Source organism: Lissotriton vulgaris, chromosome 7 (assembly GCF_964263255.1).
Source record: "Lissotriton vulgaris chromosome 7, aLisVul1.2, whole genome shotgun sequence".
NCBI classification, from domain to species: domain Eukaryota; kingdom Metazoa; phylum Chordata; class Amphibia; order Caudata; family Salamandridae; genus Lissotriton; species Lissotriton vulgaris.
The window spans coordinates 1,722,539,457-1,722,566,741 of NC_141695.1; the positions used below are offsets into that span (position 1 = coordinate 1,722,539,457).

A 27,285-nucleotide genomic window follows, 5' to 3' on the forward strand; every position below is an offset into this window, starting at 1 on the left:
TGCCCCCGATGGTATGTAGGGACTGATTATTCGCCACTCTGCTTGTTCTATTGCTGGGGCGTGGGTGGGGTGCCGAACGCTATGGGGGTAGGGCTGGGAGCACCGACTGTTTCTGGCCTTTGTTGGAGTATATTGTTGTCTGGCCAGTACCTCTGCCCCTGCGCTTTCGGCTTTTCGACCCTCTAGGGGGTCCTGGGTTTGTAGTGGGGTGTTTCGGGTGGGTTCAGGGTGGGTAGTGCTAAGCTCTGTCTGACCGGGTTGGGGTTGGTCGGCTGTGGGTGGGTGGCTGTTGGTTGTGCTTGTGTATTCTTGCTGCCATGCTGTTTGGGGTTCAGGGTTTGCCGGGTGGGGGGTATGTTTTTGCCGACTACTGCACTGTGTCTGCCACGCTGTCTGCTCTGCAACATTTTCCTTCTAATCTACCATGTCGACTGTTGAATCATTGAATGCGGAGTGCTCCCCGAGCTCCCTGCGATTACTGTCCTGGAATGTAAGGGGGCTCAACGATTTCCGCAAGCTCAGGAAGGTCTTAGCCTATTTGCATCGACATCACATTGACCTTGCGTTACTGCAGGAAACACATTTGCCACTATCCAGCCCTATGTTACAGGTGAGGGGCCTTGGCCCCGCTTGTGTCGCTGCGGGGTTCACGACACACGCTAGGGGGGTGCTCATATGGGCTAATCCCAAATCCCGTTTGTCACTGACCCGACTGGCGGTAGACCCTGAAGGGAGGTTTGTGGTTGCGCGCTGTGTTGGAAAGGATCATGATCTTCTGCTGGTGAATGTGTATGGCCCAAATTACGACTCCCCGGAGTTCTATGCTTCGCTTGCTGACAGTTGCAGGCAGTTTGTGGGCGCTAGAATGCTGTGGGGGGGGGACTTTAACTTAGTGCTGAACCCGGACCTTGACAGATCTGCGGGCCCCCCTAGGTCCCCTGCTGCTTCTGCGTCCCTCCTTTTGTCGGAATGTGTGAAACTTGATTTGCTTGATGTGTGGCGACATAGACACTCGGGGCGGGGTGGGTTCACTCACTACTCGGCCTATCACAACATTCACACACGTATAGATTATTGGTTTGTTTCCCGCTCTTTGCTAGATATGGTGAAAGCCTGCACGGTTTTCCCGCGCACGCTGTCTGATCACTCGCCCTTGCTCTTGCAACTGGTGGCTCCTCCCAGGAGGATCCCCCCCTTCACGTGGAGGTTCCCCCCGTACTCCCTCTTAGATGAGGTTTTCAGAGGGGAACTCGCCGAAGACATAGAGACCTATTTCGCGACCAATGTGGGCTCAGTGGACAGCGTCCAAGTTCTCTGGGACGCTTTTAAAGTTTTCATCAGAGGGATGACTATGGCGAAACACTCTGGGGTGCTCAAGGCTATCAGGCGACGCCTGCAAGTGCTCGAGACTCAGCTCTCTAGCCTGGATAATCAGGCGGTAGACACGGGGGACGCAGCCAATATGGTCACGCTTAAGTCCCTGCTAGATGAATTTCAGGAGGAGGCGGACAGGGAAATTAAGCATATGGGCAAATACGCGACGGCGCGTGTGTATGGGGAACGGGAGCGGCCTGGTGCACTCCTAGCCAAACTTATGCGCAACAGTAGGCCCCCATTGGTTATCGAGGAGTTGGAGACGGCTACTGGGGCGGTGGTTACGGAGGAGCAGGACATCTTGGCGGAATTTCATGCCTACTACACTGCCCTCTACTCCTCGAGGGACGCACGCCTTGAGGACGAAATAGACGACTACTTGAGCTACATCCGAATGCCCTTCCTAGCTGACTGGCAGAGGGAGTTTCTAATGGCCCCCATTCAGAAAGAGGAGATAACGGAAGCGCTGGAGGGCATGAAATCTGGTAGCGCTCCTGGTGCGGACGGTCTCACGGTGTCCTTCTATAAGGCCTTCCAGGAGCAACTGGTCCCGTACTTGATGCTCTTGTTCGATGACATCTGCCAGCAGGGCAGCATGTCGAAATCCATGAGAGAGGCGTTGCTTATTACCATCCCGAAACCTGGCAAGCCCCCGAATCAGTGTGGCTCCTACCGGCCGCTATCGCTGATAAATGTGGACGCGAAGCTGTATGCTAAAGTTCTTGCGACTCGTTTGGCGTTGCTGGTTCCGGATCTGGTTGCCCCGGAGCAGGCGGGATTTGTCCCCTCACGCAATCTCACTTATAATATTCGCACGGTCCTGGGCACAATCCAGCATGTCAAACACGAACACAAAGCGGTGGCCATCTTCTTGGATATGGAGAAGGCCTTTGACTCCGTTGAGTGGCCGTTTATGCTGAGAGTCCTCCGTAAATTTGGCCTAGGAGAGCCGTTTTTGCAAATGTTGAGCGCCCTATACTACAAACCTACTGCGAGGCTAAAGATAGGTAGCCTGGTCACTGCTCCCATCGATATTGGGAGGGGCACACGTCAAGGCTGCCCCCTCTCTCCCCTGCTGTATGCCTTGGTAGCGGAGCCGCTCGCCTGCGCTATACGAGAGTACCACCGGTTTGAAGGGATCAACTTCCCGACGTACCAGATCGGTATCTCCACTTATGCGGACGACACTCTGCTATATGTTCGGGACCCGGAGACTAATCTCTCTGCGGTGCTACGGGAGGTGGTTAGGTTCGGGGCTCTTTCTGGTCTTCGCGTCAACTGGAATAAGTCAGTAGCGTTGCCCCTGACGCCGGTGACGCTCCCTTTCGACTCGGAGTACCCCTTGCAATGGACCACGGATGCTATCCGCTATTTGGGGATACGCATACATACGGACCCGGAAGTCCTGATACGCGAGAACTATGGTGTGGCCTACTCCAAACTGGTAGACGACGTCGAAGTGTGGTCTAGACTCCCGCTTTCGCTCATGGGCAGGATTGCGCTCATGAAAATGGTGGTACTCCCCAGGTTCCTCTTCCTCTTTGTGAATATTCCAGTAGTCCTCTCCAAGGCTTTCTTCCGGCAACTCACCCAAACACTCGTCCGCCTGGCGTGGGGGGGCAAACAGCCGCGGGTGCAGTGGCAAACACTCACCCTTCCGTACGACCAGGGAGGCCTTGGGGCACCGGATCTGGAGCGATACTACAGACTTGCTCAGGGCGCACACCTGCATACTTGGATTCATGGGGACCCGGGTATCCCTCATGTGAAACTGGAGAGACTCTTTGCAGACCCTGTCCCGCTTCCGGCGACAGTGTGTTATCCACCTGATAGAAGGGTCGGCAATCTGGACTCTATAGCCACCACGAATCATGCTTGGCATGCGCTGATTGGCTCCCGGGATTGCAAGCTGCTGTATTCACCTTTGCTCCGGGTAGAATGGGCGGCCTGGCTGGCTCCGCTGACTGAGAAGGGCGTCCTGAAGGCACTCCGTGACCTAGGCATTCTTACCATGGGTGATCTCTTCTTAAACGGCACTCTGAAAACGCTGCAGCAGGTCCTTCACTCCTGCCCCGGGTCAACGCTGCTTCATAGTTTTCAATATCACAGGGTTCGTAGAGCGGCCCTTGCCGTTTTAGGCCCGGACCTGGCTGAGCCGCCGGAGGTCCCGGAACTCACCTATGTCATCAAGACCCCCTCCGCTCGCAAACTGATCACGGCCCTTCGCTCACTGGGTGACAGGCAACGGAAATATCCCCCCTCCAAGGCCCGTTTGGCCTGGCAGGCTGACCTCCAATCTCCCATCTCAGACGACATGTGGCGTTATTGTGCGACTAATACCAAGAAAATCTCGCTCAATGGTAGGCACCGTCTGGTGCATTTTAAATTCCTACAGCGTGTCTACTATACGCCCGAGAGGCTGCATAGGTATGGCCTTAGAGAGTCAGCGGAGTGTGAGCGTTGCCACTTTCACACAGCAGACTTTCTCCATATGGCCTGGACCTGTCCTGCCATACATAAGTACTGGGTTGAGGTCTTTGCGGGCCTCAGTGCTATCCTCGGTGACACGATCTTGCCTAACCCGGCGCTCGCCTTACTTAGTTTTTCAAAACCACTTCCTGTGGCTATGCGGCGACTAGCGGACATGGCGTTATTGACGGCAAAGCGACTGGTGGCGTTATGCTGGATGCGGGGACCAGTCCCGACTAGAAAACGGTGGGAAACAGACTTGCTTTACTGCTGCACGCAATCAGAGGTGTATAGCGAACTCCTACCTCCAAAGAGTAGGCCCAAAAACTTTTGGGGTTTGTTTCGAGCGTTTCAAAGTGCGAAAGAGGATGGTGAGTCGGATCCTGAGAGTGTGGAGGCAGATTTGTTGCAGGAGGAGGGGGCTGAGTCAGCGGTGGTTGAGGAGTGTGCCGGCTGAAGATCTTACAGTTGTGACAGTGTGGTGATTCGTGCCTGACTGTTTGAGATGTTTCTGCGTTAAGAGTTGCTTGTGACAGCTGTTCTGGTTTATGGCGACCTCTGTCCCCTTCCCAGGGCGTAATCCCGCCCTAGCGGGCGCTTGCTGATCTCCCTTGGTCTGTCTGAGGGACACATGGTTGAGGTACGGGGCGGGTGGTGGGTAGTGGGCACGGGTTTCGGTAGTCTGGCTTGTTCTTTCTTGGGGTGGGTGGGTTTGCTATTGTTTGGGGGGTCCCCTTCCCTTTATTCACCATTCCCTGAATACTTGTTGCTGTTCCCCTAGATTCTGGGTTTCTACGCAGTTCTTCACAGGTGGCTATTTTGATCCTGCCAATCTGGCGCGTCCTGCTCCCCTGGGGTCTGATATTGTTGGTGCGGTGGGGTGTGCATCCTGCTTATGAGTTGCGGTCATCCAATAGTAGATGCTACGATCGATTGCTTCTGTACACCTGTTCAACACCTGCAGTTTCGCCGCCAGGCCCTTAGGCTGTTGGTCTTTATGGCTGTGTAACTTACCCGCACCCGGGGATTGGAGAATGGTTTTTTTCTTTGTTGCCGCCGGCCCCCGGGTTGTAGGCGATGTCGGCTGTGTATGTAACTTGGAAGTGCAATAAAGTATAAATTTAATAAAAAAAAAATATTCCTATTGAGGGCACATAAGTCAGCAAACAACCTACTTTCTCCAAATTTTGTCTGTGCTACTATAATGGATGCCTCCCACTGATGAGTCAGTCAGTTGAGTAATACCATGTGAGCACAAATCCTCAAGAATATTTTTAAATTCCTCCCTAACATTTAACCCCTTGGACGCGGGTTGATTTTCCAAGCTGTGCGGGAGAAATAACCGGTGGGCGGGATTCGGATGGCTTCCGGCCGTCGTGCTCACACGCCCACCGTGAAGTATGACCGCGGGAGCCGCCATGAGCATGCAAGGGGTTAATGTAACAGCCCAAACCTAGTGCGCTACAGTCTGTGCTTGTGGTATTAATTTAATGCGATGTTCCCCCTTGTCCATACCAATTTGTTCATGAAACAGTACTTTAAATCCAGACAATATTTCCTCAACTGTCTCGTTGATGCAACCCACACAGGCTACTGTTATTTCTCTGACAACTACTGGGTTGTCAGACCCTGGAACTAAATGTAGCTAGGTCTTGCCACCCAATGATGTTTTTAACTGTTACGGCAACATAAACGTTCATACAGGTCTCTTTTTTTAGGCACAACACTTTGGATATAAAATAACCCAGCACCTCAATGTCTTTCTCCCCAAACATTTTGGGATTCACATCTGAGGGTATCAATGAAACATTCCTACCGGATATTCATTAAAAAAAAGTGGTACCGGGGGAGGAGCCTGGCTCGCAAACATGATGGCCGCCTGACTCCTCGGCTCCGCTGACCCTCTCGCCATTCTCCCGATTTCCGCTTCATCCTGATCTTTGTTCTTGCACTGCTTGCCGGCAGCGGAATCGGGAGGCGGTCCTGGTCATGCCGATGTGCTTCTTGGGCTGATCCCGGCAGAGGAAGCGCCGAAACGCCCTCACCTTCCTCTCCTGCTTCCCGGATGGGATCGGGTCTTTAACCTTTGTGAGCGTCCGACCCTGCACGGAACGACGGCGGCCATTACCGGCACTACGGAGTCGGCTGGCATGACGTGGCAGCTGTTTTACACCCTCCGCTTCCCACTCCGCCTGATTCCTAGGCTTTGGGCACTCTAGCTGGAAGGGCAACATTGTTTCTCTTCGGCTCGGGAGCGGCTCTGCTGTTACATTGTTTCCCCGAGTGTCGAGGCGGGCGCCATCTTCCCGATTGCTTTCAGCTCCTGCAATCGTCGATCCTGGGCTGCTGCAGCGGACGTCACCTACTGCCCACGCCGCCTCGACACTGAGAAGAATGGATGGGGCTGCCCTAGTACCCTTTGACTTGTTTCGCCATGCAGAACATTGGCGGAGTGCTCAGACGCCTGCAGGGGGTGACGGTAGCCGATCACCGGGGCAGCTCCACATCGAGTTGCCTTGGGTGCAGGATCAAGGTGCGTCCTCTCTCCCTGAGGAGCCACTGCAGCTTAGCGATATTCTGGGCGCCCTAAACACCTTGAAAGCTGCCATGTCTACAGTTGCCTGTGAATTGGGGGATCAGTTGGACGCGATGCTGACTGTAACTTTCCTGCCCTACCAAGGATGTCCTCGAAAGCCGGACACTACGCCACACCCTGTCTCTGGCCTTTGTAGTGCCTCCGCCCTGGTTGCTACTGGTAAACTGGGGTTGCCGGACCCCAACATGGCTGCGGTGCCGGCGGGAGCACCTTCACGGAGGTCCAGCGCTTCTGGAGTCACGATATGGCTGGATGACCATCACTGTGCAATATCTCCTATGGCTTCTTTACGGAATATTGGCGTGACTCATTCCCTTTTCCGAGAACGGCTGCCACTTGCTTGTTTATTAGATCTTGGGGGGACTTGGCCGTGTGTGGCTTTTTCTCCTACCACTGCAGACCACCTGACTATGCGCTGGATGAACCTTAATGGCCGCTTCTTCGTCTTGTTGTGGTCCCACTGCTCCTTCACCTTCTCCAGACCGTCTGTTGTTCAATTGGACTGTGTCGCTACACCGTATCGTAGGGGACAGGGTTGAGGGCGTCCCTTATCGAGTCAGGACTGTCCTACTAGTACTGCTGGGATGCTGTTGGACTGCTGGGAATGCTTCACGTTGGTATTGTATTGGTGGAGGGGTCGGGGTACGGGCGGCCGGAGTAATACGTGCCGGTAGTTTTTAGGTATAACCGTGTAGCTGTTTTCTATCCAGTTGGACTGAGTCGCTGCATTTTACCGTAAGGGGCAAGGTTGAGGGTGTCTTTTCTCAATTCGGAACTGTTTTCCTTGTATTGCTGGGGCGTGGACGGATTGCCGGGGATTTTGCAAATTGGCACTGTACTGGTAGTGGGGTTGGGGTAAGGGCGGCCGGAATAATGTATGCTGGTGGTTTTGGATATGTTCATATGGCCCTCCCCCGGTCTTATGTGATTTATATTTCTTTTCTTCCTTTCTCTATGGAACTCTTTCTCTTTTCTCTCTTTACTTGTTTCTACATTTCTGGTTCTCTGCTAGGGGGGGGTAGGCCATAGCCTCTGCATGCGTGTTGGGTGGGGGGTCTTCTTTGGTTCGTTTTTGTTTCTATGGGCCTTATTTTTCTCCTTTTGTTTCTCCCTTGCTTTTTTGCTTCTTCCTGGGTCAGTGGGTTGGTTTGGTGTTAGGAGGGTGGCGGCTGGCGTGCACTACTCGTATGCCCAGATGCATCAACCTTTTTAGGAAGTGCAAACGGTGCGATTCGCATAAATCGGCCTTTTGCACTTCCTAAATTGGTTACTGGGATGCATCAAGCATTTTTTGGAAATCGCTTTTTTTGCGAGTTCCAAAAAATGCGATTGCTGTTAAGGAATCGCACATTTGCGATTCCTTAACAGCAATGCATCATCCCCAAAACATTTGCGATTTCCAAAATTGCAAATGCAAATTACCACGAAGTTGAACTTCGTGGTAATTTGCAAAAATGTTTAAAAACGCATGAAAATGCATTTTTTAAACGTGTACGTTACAGGCACACATGTCCTTAGGACATGTGTGTATGTAACTCACATGTAAATGTCCATTTCATGAGTGCAGGGGGGGGTCCTTTGGACCCCCCTCTCCACCCTTGAAAGGCTTTGATGCATTCCGAATTGAAATTGCGAATTCGCAATTCCCATTCATTCCTATGGGCATTTCAGCCCATAGGAATGAATGGGAATATCGGATTCGCTATTTGGAACTCGCAATTTTATTGGAATTCGGTAAAAATTGCGATTTTTACCGAATTCCAATAAAATTGCGAATTTAATGATGCATTGCCATTTGCGAATCCTTAATTGCGATTCCTTATTTTTCGCAATTAAGGAATCGCAAATGACAACGTTGATGCATCTAGGGGTTTGTGTTTCATCATCCTGTTGTGCTAGCTCTGTGCCGCCATTTTGGCTATGTTTATTGCTCGTTGGATTTCACTGAAAGACGTTGCCCGCTTATTACTTAGATGGATGTTCTGTACACTGATCCGTTCTAGCTTCTGTATCTCCTTATATAAAAAATCATTTAAAAATTAACCTTAACTTCTCCTGACACTCGGTGCACGTGGAATTTAGTGTAACACATGTTGTATGCTTTTATGTACTGACGTGCTATCGAGTTGACGTATATTTTGCTACAACGCTTACGAAGTGTCGAGGCCGGCCGGTTGGTTGTAGGCCCGTATTTGTTCTCTGGAAGAGCAAAATAAAGGTTTTCACAAAAAAAAAAGTGGTACCCCTAAGGATAGTGATGGGTGAACCAGAATCCGCCATGCACTGTAGTGGAACATTGTCAATAATCGCCTCAGACAGTGGCTCCTTAACAGGTGTGCATTCAGAACTACATTCTAATTCATTGTTAAGAGATTCAGCACACAAATTTACATCCACATCAACACTTCCAACTCTCATTGAATTCTTTACACTTTTTCATACTATTTGGAACTGGCCCATCTTTTTACATAGCAGGCAAAGTTTACCTATTGCTGGTCAACCTGTAAAATCAGATGGTTCTTAGAAGCACACCTATAGCAAGAGCTAAATGATCTCTTGTTGATATTTTTCATTGTTTTTTCTTTTGTATTGACCATACATATTGACTCTATTTGTTCCACTACTGACAATGATACGACGTAGACTCAGCATGCAGGACCTTAAACAAAATTAATGACTGTTGGACTTGGCTCTTCTGGCAGGTTCACCCCTGAACTTTTTGCTTTTAATTGTGACTTGGTGTTAGTGATTTTTGGCTTCTGCACCCTCTACCACTGTGTCTCAGGGTAAAGTGCGTGCGTGTAGTGAGGTTGGCGTGCCCTCCCATAGGAATGCATGGGGAATGTATGTGTCCCTGGTAGTTCCTGATGCGTGGGGAGTGCAGGTGCGAGTTTGGTATGTGCGGCCTCGTGTGATTAAATGCTGCGCGATGATGTGTGCGGCGTTAATGTGTCTAGTGTGGACGTGCCACTTCTAGAAGTTGGCATGTCTGTGTAATTTATGTGAATTGGCTGTTTGGCTTGTGATTGGCTGGAACTGGCTGGCGAGCCTGGCTCCAGGAGTCAGGATGGGTCTGCCCCAGTGGTGAGTGGATAGATCTGCATGAGTGATGTGAGGGAGGAGTGCACCTGGGACCTGAATAGGGCTGGGCTTTCCCCACACAATGCTGGCTCCGTCCCCTGTTGTGCGACTGATGACCCTAGCCTGGCCAGTGAATGGGAAGAGGGGCTGAGCACATCAGAGTGCTCCAAAACCAGCTGCGACTGGTTTTCCCCCACCCCAGAGACACAGACAAAGGATTTGTGTATATAAAAAGGGGCTGTGTCCCCATGAATGTTGTTCTCTTTCCTGGTCCTAATTGGAGGGGGGCCTGCTGCTGCTGGGCGCCAGGAGGACCGCCACTGTGGACTGTATCCCTGCCTGGAGGGCCCTGTGAGCTGGCCCCTGGGCCCAGACTGTGCCCCCCCCACCTCCTGGAAGACTTTCTGGCTGGACTTTGATAGGGTTTGTGGCTGTTTTTGCTAACAGTGCCTGGGAAGCGCTGTTTCTACTTTCCAGGAGCACTGTTTTTTTTTAATCTGCAGCCCGGAGCTGCAGTCCCCTTTCTCGAGGGATTCCCCGGTGTGGGGATTCCCCCCTTGTCTCCATTTAGGGCCGGAGCCTACCCCGCGCATCTGCCCTTTATTGTTGACCCCGACGGGTGCCCACCCCGCCAGGGACTCGCACATTGTCGCGTGTGCCACCCTGCTCATTAGTTATCTAGTTTTGCTCCCCAAACGGGTGCCCACCCCGTTTTTATTTCTCCATTCACCGGGTGCCTACCCCGGATTACTGCCGTGAGGTGCTTTTCCCCCTCCGGCCCGCCGCGCTGCCTGCAACAACCTGGAAGTGCCCCGGTACAGAGAAGAAGGTCCGCGGCCCGCCTGGTTGTAGGCGGGTCCTCGTGGACGGAAGCGGAAGGGCCCGGCGGCAGGAAGTGCCGCGTGGAGAAAGCCCACCTCCTGAAGCTGAGAGCACCGGCCGCCAGAGCAGCGAGGCTCCCCTGAGTCCCGTCAGAGCAGGGAGCAACAGAGCCGCGAGAGGACGCCGCCACCAGAGACTGGTGAGTACAGCCGGGTGCCGGTGTTGTGCTTTGTGAGCCCCCGAACGGGACTCCGACGACAGGAGCATTTCTTGCGGGCCCCCGGGGGTCCAGGGGGCATTTTGGTATTCCGAGTCCCCAGAGGCGGGACTCCAGCGTTTGGGGCCATTTAGTATTTAGAGCCTGTCGAGGCTTCAACGACCCAGGGGACATTTTGTTGATTTAGAGCCTGTCGAGGCTCCAACGGCCCCGGGGGCATTTCAGTTCGTAGAGCGGCCCCAGCTGGCAGTGGGCCGCTCCCACAGCGAGGGCAGCCTTTTCCCCGGCAATACAGAGCCCACGAGGCTCCCCGGCTCCCCCGTTGTTTTGGGCCCAATTGGCTCCATGAAAAGCCCAGAGGAGATCCCCAGCTACCCAGGACTTAGTGGGAAGCTGCTTCGTTTAGGCGTGCCCCTTGCGAATCTACTTTGGCTGCCTGCGCAGCCTGCCCTGACATTGTGGACACAGGGCGTTTCCGCCCCTGAGAGGCCAGTTGGCCTAGGGGACAGTTCATATGTTGTGCCCATGCGTGGAGTACATGTTTTTGCCCCATGTGATCTTTGCACAATTTGTGATTACTTGCCCACACCTCTGAATGTGTTTTCATGCATCATGTATGAAGCTTCTTGCCCATACCTCTTAATGTGTTTTCATGCTTAGGAGGTTGTTTTTCCTAGTATAGGTTATGCTAGTGAGTTCATGGTTCCCTGCGTGATATTTGCCTAAGGTGTTTAGGATTGCGTAGGTGGTACTTACCCTTTTACCAGTGGTTACTGGTTGTGTTCTACCCTTGTTATTTGGTGCTACAAATGTTCTATGTTCTAAGTGCTATTCCTAAAAAGTGCTAATTCTACCAAGTGTTAGTTCTAAAAGTGCTTACTCCTGACAGTGGTCCATGTAGCCCTGTCCCATGTATATAATCCCCTGTAAATTCTGCCCGTGCCTCTGGCACATTGTAAAGTGTGTGTTTACTATCTAATGTGTTTGGTAATACAAAGGCTATTTTTATATATAACCTTATGTGGAGTTCCTTTTGTAGGGGGGCCAGGGATGTTGTTGTTGGTGGGTGCATGCACAAATACTCAACTTACATTGCCTTCAGGATCAGCCTTGCTGCTCGTGTCACGTTGCTTAGAGGGTGAGCAGGGGTTATCTTTGGAGTGTAACTTTCTTGCCCTAACTAGAGTGGTGGTTTCTGCCTGACTTTGACGCAAGCCTCAGCCAACCAGAAATCCCATTTCTAACAATGACCTCTCAATATCTTAGCTAGGTTGAGAACTTCCAATAGTGCAGGGTTCCTGCAACTTAATAATCTTTCCTGGATTTTTCTTGGCACACAGTGAAATATGAACTGGTTTCGAATGTATGTGTCTAAATTTGGACCAAATACACAACTTGCAGCCAAAACTCTGACAGAGGATACATATTCCTCTGCATTTTCCTCGGTTTGTTGCTTGTATTAAAAAAATTATGCTGATTTCTTCTTATAGGGGAGGGTTGGCATGGGTTAGGGATGTAGGAGTTAAATATGGCCTAAACAATACTGCTATGTAACTTTTCAAATTAGAATTGTAGATGGTACTTGCAAGTTCTTTTCACTGGTTAAGGTTGAAAAACAATAAAATGATAGTTCAAAAAAGAGTAGGGAAATAAGGGAACATTGAAAATTGGAATCTACACAAGGTACCTTCGATAGCCACAGAAAAGAATAGATCAGCGAATAAAGACCATGTAAGAGGGAAATAGAGAGCTACTGAGTGATGACAAAGGAGGGATTACATTTGGATCTTGTGCAGTGACCAGAGAAAAGAGTGAAAGAGTGAAGCTTTGAACAGTGTGACCAGAGAGAAGGGAAAGAGTGGGAAATGTATAACAATCGTAGAGACAAACGAAAGAGTGAAACATTAAACAACAACTAGAACAGACGAAAAATGAAAATATTGAAAGGTAAATATAAAAAAAAGAAGGCAAAAAACCCTTACCAATAACCACGGTGGAAGGAAAGAGAGGAGTATGAACAAGAAAACATAGAAGTAAGACAGAGATGAACATCGAACATAGACCATGGAGAAAGGCACCGGGGAATACTGAACGCTGGCAACAGGGGAGAAGGTACTTGAGGGATTACCGTTTTGGAGAGCAAAAGAAAGTTACACTGAAATACGAGCCTGGAAGAGTTTAAGAGGGGAATATTACAACAAATGGAGTAGGGAATCACTGAGCAATAGATGAGGAGAAGGAAGAGGTAAACAACCACGGAGAGGGGGAACACTGGCTGATAACACTACAGATCAGAGGGAAATAGGGACTCATTGGAAAATAAACCACAAAGAAAACAAATAAAGTAACATTCAAAGATAACTGGCAAGGGAGAAAGAAAGCTAGAAAGATGTGTTTTTTTGCTCTTGTGAAAGGTTCTTCCAAACATAGTGACTACAATTTAGGGCAATGTTAAAGGAATATTGATGAACCCGTGAGAATATTTTATTTTTAGAAATGGAGTGACTGAATACCAAAACATTTGACATATTCTTGTGCACATCCCTTCAGCCAAAGGAATTTAACTATGGTGATGTGTGACAACTTCTTGAAAAGGACCAAAGTGTTTATCAAAACTCTTGAATCCAAGTTCTCTGCTTATATCTATGTGGGAACCTTTGTGAAATATGTTGGGGTAATAAAGAATGCTTGATGTGTTATACTGTCTATTGTACACCCTAGCCCAGCGAAAAAACATAACATTAACGCTCCTTATAGAGAACAAGAGGTTTGGAGGGAGGGGATGGATGCCAAAATAGATGGAGAACTGGGAGGAAATATAGTTCAAGAGAAAACACAAAAGCCATGAAGAAAAAAGCATTAATTTTCCCTCAATACTTTCTGCTCACCCTCTCAGAAAGGTGTCATTTCTTCTACTTAGGTACTCACTTTAAATATGGTGCCATGCTCTGGTAGGAACGGTAGACTGGCCTTCTTCGCATCTCACGGCAAAACTTTGTTCTCACATTGTATTGTTTGAGGTGCTTGAGGTCCACTTTGTAGACATTGCCATTGACCTCAAAGTAATCGTTCAACACTCTTTGCTTGTATGCCTTGTTCAGTTGCACTGAGATGGACTGCGGACACAAAAAAGAAAATACTGAGTTAAGAGGCGAGTAAGTGTAGATGGAGAAGATATGGAGGTCACAGGTGGACCCGGAGGCCATATGGCTATTTTGGCCATGTCCATGAGTACATACTGCACTACATGAGCACACGCGTCATGTTAGTAAAGCATAAAGTAAAGTATGTCTTGCCGCTGGCTTGGTCAATAAATTCCCGTAATCCATAAGAAGTTCATATTCCATTTAAGTGGGTCAGGTACTGCAGACATTAAGTAAGACAACACCAGACGTACTTTCTTGTCACCTAGGAGACAGCGGCCTCATTTAGATGACGATCATAGCAAGGCTTCTGTCAGTGACTGGAAAATGTCCGCCTCCCCTCCTTTCAGTTTCCCTGCCTCATTTAGAGTTTTTGAAGCATGATTTCCCCTCCCAGTGGCAGACCTGTCACTTGCTCGGCCATAGAGAAAAACCTTGTGACTGAGGCAAGCTGGACCAAATCGAGTTGGGCACCATTCCTGCCAGCATCCAACTGGCCCACAGTGTGAACAGTTGCACCTGGGGAAAAAGCCCAGAAACTGAGCACCAGCATGGTGGGCACAAGTGAAGTGATTCCCAGACCAGCAGATGCGTACAGCTCAGTCTCTGCCTTAAATGCAGTGCTTAATTTGTAAAAAAAAAATCTTTAGTTGCCGGGGGCTAAGATATTGCTCAGGACCCCCTGATGCTTGCACTACCAACTGAACCTGCCATCGCTGCCAAATGCCAGTAAAATGCTCCATACAAAGCATCACATTTCTACAGATGTGACAGTTTGGACAATTACAGGCCACCCAAAACTGCAATATGGACCGAGTGCACTAGAAAGTTTTTTAAATGTATATTTGTTAAACTGATGTGCTCTACTCAAAGATAGACAGCACCACCAAGTGGTGGAGTGTCATATATAAGTGCTGGTACTGAATACCAGTAAACACTGGCACAGATTAAGCACTGTTCCAATGCCACGCCAGCACTCTGAGCTCATAGGACATTGTGCATCATCAGTCCTACCTTTAGCAGTTTCAGGGGGGTGGGTGCCACTTGGCAGTTCTGTATAATATTGAACATGTAAGTTGTTTATGACTCCTTTGGCTTTGTTTGAAGACTCTAGTCTTTAAGAGGCTCGTAAACATGACCTCTTGCAGTGAAGGGGGGGACAGCTGGTGAGAAGGAGGGAGATGAATGGACAGAGAGCAAGATGGAGGGCAGGATGGAGAGAAGAATGGATGTAGAGATGGGAGGGAAGGGAAATGAGATGGATGAGAGAAGTATGAACGTTGAGGATGAATAGATGGAGAGAAAAGATACAAAGTGATGGATAGGAGAAAAGAAGGGATGTGAAAAAGAAAGATAGATGTGGAAAAGGAAGGATGGAGAGAAAGATGGATGACAAGACGGAAGGACAGGTGCTAGATGGCCAGGATGGAAAAAAGACAAAAAAAGTAGGAGAGAATGAAGATGAATGTAAAGAAAGAAAGATGGAGAGAAGGAAGTGTTGATTCATGGAAAAGGTAGAAAAAAGGGTGGATGGATGATTGGAAAAAGTGCATAAAGCAAGGAAAGAAGTACAAAAAACTGAGTGAAGGATGTAGAAAATTAATGTATTTATTAATTCATTTTTCTGTCTGCTTCCTTGGTATCACCTTCAACAGATCAAGAGGAAGACAGAGGGACAGACACACAATCAAGATAGCACACTGGGCTTGTTTTAACACACATGTAGCAATATTCTTTAAAACCCTCCTGGACACAGGCGGTGCCACTAACATTTCCCAGGACCACTCACAAGGGCATAAAGCCTTTGTAAATGAAATGGTCTCATTAACTTTCAAACATTCTGCTAGGTCCCACTTTTGAAGCAGAGCCAAGCAGCCTAGTTTTCTTTTTATACAAGAACTTGACTGCACCTTTGGAGGCGATAGGTAACACTGAGGAGGAGATCAGAGCCAGCTCTGTCATGCACATGGCCCCAGTTTCCGTCTGTTTTACCTCCTCGTAGTCCTTCCAGAGACCCGGCCCCTTCCAGTAGAACCGCCACTGGGCTGGGAAGTGGGGGTTGACCATGCGGGAGCCACTGTTGCGGAGTCGCCGGATGCGGTCATACTTCCCAAGACAAAGCCTTAGAGTCTTTAGGTTCAACTCGCACGATAAGCCATCACTGTAGAAGAAGAAAATGGAGACCAGGCATCAGTGAGAGTGTCAGAGACGTCATCCGTCACAGACTGATCTTCAGCAGAATCCAACCGACAATCCTGAGCTAATGAACCCCGTCTCCTACAAGGAGGGGAACATAAAAGTTGTGGGCTCTGCCATAGTCTAGCACAACTATAGCAAGGTTTCCGACACACCACAGTGACTGCCACACCCAGAGCTCGTACACCAGGGGGTGGTGTGCGAGCTCTGGGCATGGCAGTGAGGGAGCGTGGCATGTGGGGGACATGCCACGCTCCCTCACTGAAAGAGCGCCACAGCATTTTCAACATCCAGCATTGCTACACCATCCCTCACAACAAGCATGTCTGCACCCTACACTACCCTCCACTGCAAGCACTCATATTCATTCACTCCTGTTCCATCCCTCACAGCCAGGGCTCCTGCACTCTCCTCAGCTGCCAGCGGTCCTACTCTGTCCTCCACAGCCAATTCTCAAAAGCCATTATCACAGCCAGGATCCTACACCATTCCTCACTGCAATCATGCCGGCACTCCACCATCCCTTCCGCAGCCACTGATATTTATGTTTTTAAAATAAGGCTGCTACTACTTTTATACTTACTGCACTTGGCATTTTCATCAGGGACTTCATTGCCTGCCCGCACCCCGGTCCGTCACGGCAAGTGCTGATTGAACGGAGGGTGATTTCGGGGCCTTTACCTTTCTATACACTTCCGGGGAAATTGCTACTTCCGGGTGGTGAGCAGTCTAGTTGTTCCCGCTGCTCACTCTACATAAACCAATGCCAGAACTGACGCGCAGCGGACGCACGCAGCGGCCGCGCCAAAGTTAAGCCTATCTGTGCCTGTCCACACCTGGCTCGGGTTTAGGGCCAGAACCACTGCATTTTTGTCTAACAGGTCACCTGGCAGAACTTACACTCGCAACAAGCTATATAGGCTCAAGGGTACACCAGGATGTCGACTCCTAGACATGCAGACTGAGACCAAGCGGTGCGAGCATTGTAAGCTGACGTTTAGTTATACGGAAATTAACGCGCTACAACTAAGGTGTTCCCCCCTAGTTAAGAAGGCCACTAAGGTCATTAAGGTGATGCTACTTAATACACGATCTTTAGTGAAATATAACACGGAGGTGACGGAATAGATTGAGTCACACAAACTGGACCTGGCATTCATAATGGAGACTTGGGCAGATAGAGCCTCGGAAGTGGACATCGCGTTAGCACTCCCAGTAGGCTATTCCGTTACTCGAGCAGACAGAACATGGAAGAGGGGAGGAGGGCTGGTGATTATTTTCAGAGAAGAGCTGCAGATAAGGGGATCCGCAGCAGGTAGTTCCCATGATTGCAAATCTTTGTCCTTTCAGGTCTCACCTGACAGTAATCCTACCCTAAAAGGTCTATTACTTTATAGACCACCAAGGGCACAGACTCCTCTATTGGATACAATTAGCCCTATTTTAGAATCCAGCTTTGTTGGCCCTGATTTTACGATTCTAGGGGATTTTAATCATCACCTAGAAAAACTAGCTGACAACAATACAACCTTACTGGTTGACGCTATGGCCAGTTTCGGTCTAGATTAGATTGTCAAACTGGATACACATTTGGCCGGCCATACTCCAACCTTAAAATTGATTAAATAATACTTGTTCCTTGGTCAGACCACAAAGCTATCTTGTTCTCTGTAACTATGGAGCAGGGGCAGCAAACTCGTACAAATGAGCATAGGCTAGTCACCTATCAGGACTGGGCCAATATTGACGCCCCTACGCTACAGGAATTATTAGCTAGGACTATACCGGAATTAGCGCCAAACAGCAATGTGGATAGGCTCTCTTCATGGATTAAGTCAGCGGTTAATATTGCAGCCCCTACAAAAAGCTTTGTTTGTAGGAGGAAAAATCGGTCAGAACCATGGTTCACGGAAAAACTTAGGACACAAAAATAAATCTGCAGAAGGGCCGAAAGGAAATGGAGAACTAACTATGACCAAGACAGGAAAAGGGAATATGCACAAACACTGGCAGAACACAGAAAACTGCTTATAGGGCAAAAAAGCAATTATTACACACAAAAAATAAGTGAGGCCAAGAACTCTTGCAAGGAGCTTTTTGCCACAGTAAAAAAACTAGCAAATCCTCCCGCTGTAAAACAAATGGAAAGTAGTACAGAACTCTGTAATACTCTCGGACAGTTCTTTGTAGATAAAGTTACATCAGTTTATGAATCTTTTAAAAGTAATAATTATTCCAGCAATTTAGTCAAACACTTCAAGCAAGGCATGGATATTTCTACGCCCAAAACTGGGTTCTGCTTCTTACCTCCCTCAGCAGAACAAATCAGCCTGGCGGTAAAGAACATTAGGTTCGGGGGTCCAACGGACCCTTGTCCACCTAAAGTGATGTATATTTTCTCAGAAATACTTAGCGAACAACTAACTCTTGTGTTCACTGAGATAATTCAGTCAAGTAATTTCCCAGACACATGGAAAACAGTATCAGTGCTCCAACTTTTAAAAACAGCCAATCTGGATCCAAAACAACCCAGCAGCTACCGGCCAATATCCAGAATTCAGTTCCCAGCCAAGGTTTGTGAAAAATTGCTTAATAACCAATTGACAGAATTTATACCATCTAAACATTTTTTAAACCAATCACAATAAGGTTTCAGGGAAGAGCACAGAACAGAAACTGCACTGGTTATGGCAGCAGAGGGACTCAGGAGTATATTAGACGCAGGAGGGAGGGCCGCCCTGATTCTATTGGATCTCTCAGCGGCCTTCGACACTGTGAACCGCGAGATACTCTGTGCTCGTCCAGCAGAATTGGGGCTTCAAGACTATGCACTCACGTTGATGCACTTTTCTAAGAGACAGATCCTTCTCGGTCAAAATGGGAGATTGTACAACCAAATCCTTTAAATCTCCTTGTGGAGTGCCTCTGGGGTCCTCCCTGAGCCCCACACTTTTTTATGTTTATATTGCTCCTCTGGCAGAGATTATCAGGCAGTGTGGGTTTCTTCCAGTATCGTATGCTGAAGACACCCAAATAGTGGTGTCAGTTGCAGGCAATATGGAGGAAACAGCCACGCGATTCAATGACTGCATGACGCAGGTAGATCAGTGGATGCAGCAAAACTGCCTGAAGTTGAACGGTGATAAAACCGAGGGTATGTTGTTGGGATCAAAGACAGACTTTTGGTCTCCCAATTGGTGGCCGGCCAGTTTGGGCGACTGCCAAAAACCAGTGGGCAAGGTTAGAAATCTAGGAGTCATATTAGATAACAAACTGACTTCTGACGCCCACATAAACAACCTCTCTTCGGCCATCTGTTATATTTTAAAGATGATTAGAAGAGTCTGCCCATTCATTCCCCTCGAATCACGCAAAATGTTGATCACAGCATTGGCCCTGTCGAGTCTAGATTATGGCAACGCCTTGTATGCAGGGATCCAAGCCGAACATCTCTCAAAACTCCAGCGCCTACAGAATGCTGATGCAAGGCTGGTCCTCGACATTTCCAGATCTTAGCCAGTTGGACATAGATTGAGAGCCCTCCATTGGCTACCTATGGAAACAAGCATTTGCAATGCAATAGGTCTCGCATTAGGAAAGTTTGAGCTATTGCTATTGTAAATGACAAATTTTGTATTTATGTTTTGGTTTTGAAAATAGCAAAATTAATAGCTTTGTCATTAACAATGCCAATAGTTTTAACTTTTGCAAACGTGACACCTATAGCATTTGTTATGCAATATGTGATGTATTTACGTGTCTTAGATGTATTGATATTACAAATAACAATGGCTTTTAATTTTTTTTAATAATTAATACTTAAATAAAAGGTATTTTAATTTATAATGGAAATAGCTTAAACTTTTGTAAATAGCTTTTGTGAAGATTATGTTCAGTGTATTTTATTGTGACGAAAATCCAAGAACAGAAGTGAAATATTAACATCTTTTTGTGACATTTGTAATAAAGCTTGAAACATTGAGAGAACATATTTGAACCAGTTGTTGTTGAATGGTTGCACAGAGTGGTGCTGTTGCGTTCAGTGGTGCTGAATGATGCTGTGGCGTTCAGTGGTGCTGAGTGATGCTGTGGCGTTCAGTGGTGCTGAGTGATGCTGTTGCGTGCAGTGGTGCTGAGTGATGCTGTGGCGTTCAGTGGTGCTGTGGCGTTGAGCGGTGCTGAGTGATGCTGTGGTGTTGAGGGGTGCCGTGGCATTGAGGGGTGCCGCGGCGTTGAGGGTTGCCGTGGCATTGAGGGGTGCCGTGGCGTTGAGGGGTGCTGTGGTGTTCAGTGGTGTTGAGTGATGCTGTGGCATTGAGTGGTGCTGTGGTGTTGAGTGGTGCTGTGGCGTTGAGTGGAGCTGTGGCGTTGAGTGGAGCTGTGGCGTTGAGTGGTGTGGCGTTGAGTGGTGCTGTGGCGTTGAGTGGTGCTGTGGCTTTGAGTGGTGCTGTGGCGTTCAGTAGTGCTGAGTGATGCTGTGGCGTTTGGTGGTGCTGTGGCGTTGAGTGGTGCTGAGTGATGCTGTGGCGTTTAGTGGTGCTGTGGCGTTGAGTGGTGCTGAGTGATGCTGTGGCGTAGAGTGGTGCTGTGGCGTGGAGTGGTGCTGTGGGTTGAGTGGTGCTGTGGTATTCAGTGGTGCTGAGTGATGCAGTGGTGCGGTAGTGCTGAGTGATGCTGTGGCATTGAGTGATGCTGTGGCGTTGAGTGATGCTGTGGCGTTGAGTGGAGCTGAGTGATGCTGGGGTGCTAAGTGATGCAGTGGTGCTGAGTGGTGCTGAGTGATGCTGTGGCGTTGAGTGATGCTGTGGCGTTGAGTGGTGCTGAGTGATGCTGTGGTGCTGAGTGATGCTGTGGTGCTGAGTGATGCTGTGGTGCTGAGTGATGCTGTGGCGTTGAGTGGTGCTGTGGCATTGAGTGGTGCTGTGGCGTAGAGTGGTGCTGTGGCGTAGAGTGGTGCTGAGTGATGGAGTGGCGTTCAGTGATGCAGTGGCGTTGAGTGATGCAGTGGAGTTGAGTGCTGCTGTGGCGTTGAGTGATGCAGTGGTGTTGAGTGATGCTGTGACGTTGAGTGATGCTGTGGCGTTGAGTGATGCTGTGGCATTGAGTGGTGCTCTGGCATTGAGTGGTGCTGAGTGATGGAGTGGCGTTGAGAGATGCTGTGGCGTTGTGTGATGCAGTGGCGTTGAGTGATGCAGGGGCGTTGAGTGATGCAGTGGCGTTGAGTGATGCTGTGGCATTGAGTAATGCTGTGACGTTGAGTGATGCTGTGGCGTTGAGTGATGCAGTGGCGATGAGTGATGCTGTGGCGTTGAGTGATGCTGTGGCGTTGAGTGGTGCGGAGTGATGCTGTGGCGTTGAGTGGTGCAGTGGCAATGTAAAATGTAGCAAGGCGAGAGCTGGAGGGGCCTTGTGAGGAACCAGAAACATTTGAAGCTAACAAGGATGGCAGAGAGCTGATGAAAGGGGGATGTTGCAGGGATTTCATCAACCTTGTTCTCTTAGCCCCTCTCACAATTCTCCTACCAGTGCAAGCAGCAACAGTGTGCGACTATACTCCGCTTACCCCAAGAGATTCGCTTTTTCTGGAGTTTTCAAAAATATGGTTCAAGTTCTGCCTATGCTTCAGGCCATTTTAATAACTTTTAACTTGCTCAGGGCAATATCGTTGTTCCCGTTCTAGTAGCATTCTGTCCTCTCTATTTGTCCCTTTGTTCTCACTTGCACTTAATGAGCTCAAAGGCATTCCATGCAAAAGTTTTAGAAATGCCAAATATATAAACAAGACAATGCTAGAGAAAACTGTAGGTCCCAGTGAGGAGATAGGAGTAAGACACTTATACCCTTTGGAAGAAAAGTGGCACAGACTGACCCACCCCGCAACATCTACAACTTTACAATACCCCTAACTGTGTCTGTAAACCCTTCTTTCACTATTGAGCATAGATTTAGAAGCTAAACAAGTAACTTAAAAGAAGTCATGATTATGGGTGAGAGCAGTCCAGTCACACCTCTATTTTACTAAGTGCTGAGGAGTTCTGGAACCAAACTGAATTTGGCCTTGTAGAAGTACACAATGCTTAAGACAGTATTGAATTCCAGTGGGGGCATGGCCAGCAACAAGGCTGACTAGACGTAACCGCAGGAACTCCGGCTGCCCCACTTAATCCTGCCTATACCACGTCTTTCATGGACTAACCGAAATTCCACAGGTTGGCAGTAGCTGGTGATGCGGCCACGGGAAGATTCCGAGATCTGAAACAGCAGGAAAAGGGCTCTGACGATCCATGGCCGAGAGAGGAGGCGGACAAAGATGGTGCGCGGCCCCAAGAAGATGCTCAGAGAGACGAAGCGACCCTAATGCACCTAGGGAAAGAAGACGCTCCAGCTCAGCGGAGGGGACGTACGGAGTAGAGAAGAGGAGCCGCTCACACAGAGAAGCTATCAGGAGAAGACAGGTGCAGCAGTGGGTCTGCGGAAGCTCCATACGGGTGCTGAGCAAGCTACGCCCTCCGCAGCCTTCCCGAGAGACGCATCTGCGGCGGACCCCGGTTGCGTCTCAGCAAACTCAAGAGAGAAGAGCTGGGGCTCGCTGACGAGAGCCGATGAGGAACAGCCAAGCGCCCCGGGGTAGTAAGGAGGAAGTGCGACCCCCCCCCCCCGCCGTGTGAAGACCCGAGAGATGCCGAGGGCGGGCTGGAGGAGACAGGCAGGACCGGGCTGAAGAATAGTGAGGCAGAGGGGAGAATGTGTGCCCGCGTGTGTCTGTGTGTGCGCGAGTGTGTCTGTGTGTGCGTGTGTCTGTCTGTCTGTGTGTGTGTGCGCGTGTGTCTGTTTTTGTGTGTGTTTGTGTGCATGCGCGTGTTTGTGTCTGTGTGTATATGTTATCCACTTCCTGGCAATGTAGGACAGGAGATGTGCACGGCGTGTGGGTGAACGTGCGCGCTCACATGCGAGAATCGCCTGCGCATGCCCATCTCCTGTCTCACATTCCCAGGAAGTGAATAACAAAAGATGCTTCGCTGGACAGCTCGACCTAACAAGCATTTACAATGCAATGGTTTTGCCTTTGTTAAAGTTAGAGCTATTGGCATTGCTCTTGACATTATTTTTATTTATGTTTTTTTTAACATAAATAAATGGCATTGTCATTTACAATGCCAATAGCTTAATCTCTCGCAAATGCCACACACAAACACCCACAGAGAGCCCCCCCACACACACACACAGCGCCCCCCCACACAACCACACAGCGCCCTCCACACATACACCCACACAGAGCCCCCCCCACACAGAGCAGAAGTATGCTACATTTAATGCGAGTCACAGGGCTTTAGATCTCATCCACAGAGGATACCAGACCCTTCTGGTGTGCATTAGTTATCATTCTGCGCAGTCTGTATTCGATCCATCAATCTCGGCGTCACTGGAGAGCGCGAGATACCCGGAAAAATAAACTGCGCGCGCATGACGCAGCCCCCACCTCCCAATCCTGACAGGAGCCGTTCAACACCCCCTTCGTACGCTGCGCTAGCCTCCAATTTTAAAGAGCAGTTTAGCTAAGAAATGGCACTTAAGTGAGGCACACTGATATATCCGCGGTAAACACAAGTACAATAACCGAGAATATGAAAATATATTTTTTTTAAACCCAGCAATAGAAGCTAAAGAATTGAAGCACTGAACATACAAAGTAAACTGTCGTAGTAGGTGAATGCACAACAATACACAGTGGGCAAAACTGGACTGCAAACCACAGGAAGACTGTCACAGATTGGGACGTCCTCCAGGATGTGAACAGGAGATACCACGCCACCAACAGAGATAAAAACACCACTTCGCCGAGGACACAAAGCAAAACTCACTTTAATAAAAAGCTGCCAACAACAACATTACTGTTTAAGCCGGATTTGTTTATTTTTATCTGTGTGCCTGCCAAAAAAGCTGCATTTCTAGCGCGACTACCACGCCCCGGGTAAAATTATTCCCTATTCTGCTTAAAATAACGTTTCCCATTCAGTGAAGTAATTTTCGGGGGGGGGGGGGGGAGGGGGCGGTGGCCCCTCCACGCTGAATGTGTCCTTTTATCCATTTCAAAATTCAGATAAATGTACTAATAAACACGGTGACTCAAAGTGGAGCATTTCCAGAATAACAGTGAAAAACGCAGGCAACGCCTGATGACAGATCTCAAGTGGTCACGTCAGGTGTGGATTCGTTTCCAGGGACTGTTTACCTGGGAATTCTGGAACGTGTGGTTGTGTATTTATTGCCATGGCGAAATGCACGTGTACAACAAGACGTTTGGCTTTTCCTGGCAAAAAAATGTAGTTTTCCAACAACAACTATAACTGACATAGAAACGACTGCATGAGCTTCTGACGCCTGGCAACTTGCGATCTTCGAGTGCTGACTCACAACTGATACACACTTACTGGTGATAGCAGCGGTGCGTGCGCTACAGACCAGATTTCCTGGAACACGCCATTCTTTCCCAGGACCATGAACCTTTAGCCCTGTACAAGAAACAGCAGCTTCAATTTTCATTAAAAAGAAATAATTTCTTTCAGAGTGAAGGGCAATTCAACATCACGCAAAGAGGAGGTCTCTCGTTAACTGATAGAGCTATGTGTGTCTATATCCTCGAGCCACAATCAAAACAGCAACACGAGGGTCCGACTGAACACCAACCCCCATCCCCACAACATTAATAGACAAGAGCTGGATTGTAATCAAAAGTACTTGCAATGCCTGTTGCTCAGCAAAAACTCGCTCCGGGACCACGGTTGACACGAAGAAAACAGACAACAGCACAAGGCAAATTAGCTGTAACCCTGTTACTGCTGCCTGGTGTTTCAGGCAAGGAGTTTGTTTACACTACAGCATGTGATCTAAACTTGAACGCCGTACACTTTACGGAAACGTTACCGGTTTCCAGGGAAGAAGAAGTGAAAGCGCGATAAACAGGCTTCTAAAGCAGGCACACGCATTCATTGTTTGCCCTTTTTTCAGACTCAAGTCAAGTAAGTAAAGTTCAGACTTGGTTTTGGAGATGTCTGGCTACGTACACACGGAGACACTTAGGCGGTTTCGGCTATTTGAAAGCGCGAGCCACCGACACACACCAACCAGCAGGAAATAAAATATGTCCACGGAAAAAAAAAACAAATCGACTCACCTGCACCTTGCGACGGCGGCACTTCTCCGGTCTCCCTCTTCGGCATGGGAGACCGGCAACGTCGACGGCGGCACTCTCTCTGGCACTTCTCCGGTCTCCCTCTTCGGCATGGGAGACCGGCAACGTCCTCCGCATCTCCCGGGGTTCCCTCCAGGCCACGGGAGCCCCGCGGGCGCCGCCATACTTTTTGCCGTCTTCCTTCTTCCCCCGGGCTGCCGGGGGCGGGCACTTCCGGCCGGCCGCGCTACGATTGGCCGGCCGGCCAGTCACGGGGCGGGAAACGGGGGAGGAGAGACGCAGAAGTGCCGGCAATGCCGGAACAGATTCGGGGGCGTTCCCGGCTTTCGCCTGACGTCGCGTGACGTCGGCAAAAGCCAAAGAATGTCGGGAACGCCCCCGTGTCTGGTCCGGCATTGACGGACAGGCCCCTCGTCCAATGGCTAGGCTCCATTTATGGAGCCAGCCAATGAATGACGAGGGCCGACCCAAAGCCACACTACAGTTCTCATCAGGTTTTCGCCTGCGCGAAAAAGATGCGCAGAGCGCATCTTTTTGGCGAGGCAAAACCTAAAAAGCACCAGCGCGAGTGAGGTGCACGGTGTAAACTGCACTGCGTGTCTGTGGAATAAACACACACTGCTCCAGGAGAGGCAGGGGGCACTGGGGGTGCCCGGGGCAGTGCAGGAAGTTCGGATGACATGGCTGTCGCTGGCGCTTGGCACCACAGACGCCTCTGTCCAGCGCCCGAAAATAGGCGTCTGAGAGGCGGGAGGTGTCAGGACATGGCCCCGGGTCATGTTCACAAGAAGGGCCGGGGACTAAAAAGGGAAGGTTGGTGCGGGGTCAACTCCTGAAAGGACGGGCTGTGCTGTGCTGGGAAGCTTAGAGCGGGACAGCAGCGACAGGGCGGTGGGGGGAGGTGGATGCGTAGTGGCATCTAGCACAACATGGCACCGAACAGAGGGCGGGCACTCGTCCCCTGTTAGAGAGCAAGTGACAGAGGATCCCAGACAGTGCGGCATGGGAAGGGGCGATGCTTGGAAATGGTCGAGAAAAATAAAATCACAAATTTGGAAATGTATAATCATGTGCCATTTGCATGCCAACACATGTCATAACTTCTATGGTGTACTAAACACTACAAGGACTCAATGGCTCGGAATTAAGGGACGGAATTTGCTAGACAAGAATGTGTTTTTTCATAGCGCTTTATAATGTATTTATTCGGTTTCTGAGCGCTGTAACAGGCTTTAGTCTAAGCACTTTAATTAAGAGACATTACTTTTACCCAATATGTAGCACTCAATTTCCCGCCTCGGAGGGGTGGCTCAGACTTCCTTGCCATCCTCTGGAACTGGGGCTCCCTGGACCATCATGCAAACCTAATGTATGTGTTTTTAATATTACTGCCCGGGCAAACGTGAATAAAAGACATATTCATAGGCATAACACTTGATATTGGAAACTCGCTTCCTTGCCTAAGGTAAAATGAAACATTATTTGGGCCCAAAACTTCAATGGGAAACGTGTGCGCATTCCAGAACAAACATTCTTTAAAAAAAAGAAAAAGAGGGAGCAAACACAGCAAAATATGTCGATGTAATATCAGGGTTGGACATTCACCAGTCTGGGGCTATTAAAATGCCACTGGCTCTCGTCCGCGCCTGGTCAGCGGCTCTGGTGCCCCCCGGGGCGAAGGTCGCGTCACGCCGCCCACGCTGACGGATAGTGTGTTGCTGGTTGCTGCGCAGTGTCGTTGGTTCTAGGAGCGATGACGTAGGACAGCGATTCACGAACAAAGCACAAAGAAGGGGGAGTGTAGGCGCCCTGTGACCCTGGGCTCCTGGCTGCGCGCGCGGTACACTGTGGATCAATTGTTAATTTGTAGAAAAATAAGTGCCGGGGCTCTTCTCTGGCGGCAACTTGCACCAGCCCGTTTTTTTCCTGCCAGCCCCGTCTAAAACAGAACCAACTACCAGGCATGAAATAGGGAAGAGGTTGTGGCGTAATGGCCAGAGCCACCGACTTTGGAACAGGCGAACCAGGTTCGAGTCTCGGCATGGTCTCAACATTCTGTGATGCTGGGCGAATCATTTAATCTCTCTTTGCCTACCATAAATGAATATAAATGTGTCCTTAACTGGTGTTTATGAAAAGTGCCAGTCTTGATGATTAAGTGCCGATACTGAGCACCTGAAACAACCGGGCTCAA

At 49.3% G+C, this 27,285-nt stretch overlaps 1 protein-coding gene across 1 annotated transcript in view; it reads right to left on the reverse strand.

Moving 5' to 3' along the window:
* LOC147706432 (protein mono-ADP-ribosyltransferase TIPARP-like) overlaps positions 1 to 27,285 on the reverse strand; it is a 94,063-nt gene that overhangs the window by 20,591 nt on the left and 46,187 nt on the right. Inside the window, exons 2-3 of the mRNA XM_086932932.1 lie at positions 15,695 to 15,863; positions 13,488 to 13,675 (exon numbers count right to left, since the gene is read on the reverse strand). Coding sequence (XP_086789058.1) covers positions 13,488 to 13,675; positions 15,695 to 15,863 — 357 coding nt within the window. The remainder of the gene's footprint in view (positions 1 to 13,487; positions 13,676 to 15,694; positions 15,864 to 27,285) is intronic.